At 41.1% G+C, this 1,056-nt stretch overlaps 1 protein-coding gene across 1 annotated transcript; it reads right to left on the bottom strand.

Annotated features, from left to right (window-relative positions):
* Nucleotides 1–2: 2 nt before the first annotated feature.
* TRIADDRAFT_9810 (uncharacterized protein) lies at nt 3–367 on the bottom strand (the record flags this gene model as incomplete). Its single annotated transcript, XM_002118830.1, has 2 exons — nt 3–148; nt 289–367. Coding segments are annotated over 2 exons (225 nt in total), but the record flags the coding sequence as incomplete, so codon positions are not given.
* Nucleotides 368–1,056: the final 689 nt, after the last annotated feature.

The raw sequence follows: 1,056 nt of genomic DNA, 5'->3' as shown, positions 1-1,056 counted from the left end.
ACCATCTCCTCGGCTTGGATGTTTTTCAAGCCAAAGACACGCGCGATACCATCACCAATAGATAACACACGGCCAGTTTCTTCAAGTTCAATTTTATCATCTTGTCCCAAGATTTTTTCCTCAATGATTGAAGAAATTTCCGCAGTTCCTAAGTATCACATTATAATACAATATCAATCATTACAATAACGAAAAGGAGCGTTATACCTTGATAGGTAGGATAGGATAAAAGAATTATTCTTTACAACTGCTGTAGCATGCACTATGTCGTCAACTCCATACGCTTACCGGCAGAGGCAAATTGGATGTTACCAGTAGACAGGTTGCGAGATGCAACAGCCGCGGATCCGAGTGAACCACGACAGACCTTGATATCAATTGCATAAGAAATGAATTTCTTTTTATTTTCATTTAGACCCTTTAAATTCATTTTCTATCACGATGCTTTTCAACTCATATTTAGTACAGAGACTAAAATCGAAGATAGTCGATTTGTGGCACTGCAGAAGGACAACGTATGGCACCCCTCTGCAGTTGCAAAGCTTGACGCAACAGATTGGTCAAGAGAAAATGCGGAAAAAGTAATCAATCATCCTCTATCAAGCAATATAACTAACCTGTGGCAATCTACCAGTCAATAACCGACCAACGGTATTACTTAAACGTGCAGACAGCATTATAAGTCGATATTTCTAATCACGGATTAACCGAGAATGGACTACCAAGATGGCGGAAAGGGCAACAAAGTACAGTACGTGCTGTTCCTCAACTGCTTCAGCGACAGTACACGCTGCAGAGAGATCCGTTTGATGAGAAAGAGCCCTGCAGATTATAGTTGACCACCCGGATTGCGGCGTGGGTCAAACCACTACGCAAGCGTGATAGAATGATGAAACCACACATAGACTGTGTGTGAGGTAAAAAATAGTTTTCTTCATCAAACGAAAAGTACAGTACAGTACAGTACAAACTACTGTAGCCAGTGTACAGTACTACAGTATACTGTACTGTACTGCGCAGTTTCTAGAAGACCTCTATGGTAGTACAGATAGACCG

The sequence above is a fragment of the Trichoplax adhaerens genome, genomic scaffold, assembly GCF_000150275.1.
Source record: "Trichoplax adhaerens TRIADscaffold_1703 genomic scaffold, whole genome shotgun sequence".
NCBI lineage: Eukaryota > Metazoa > Placozoa > Uniplacotomia > Trichoplacea > Trichoplacidae > Trichoplax > Trichoplax adhaerens.
This window is presented reverse-complemented; position numbering and strand designations above follow the sequence as displayed.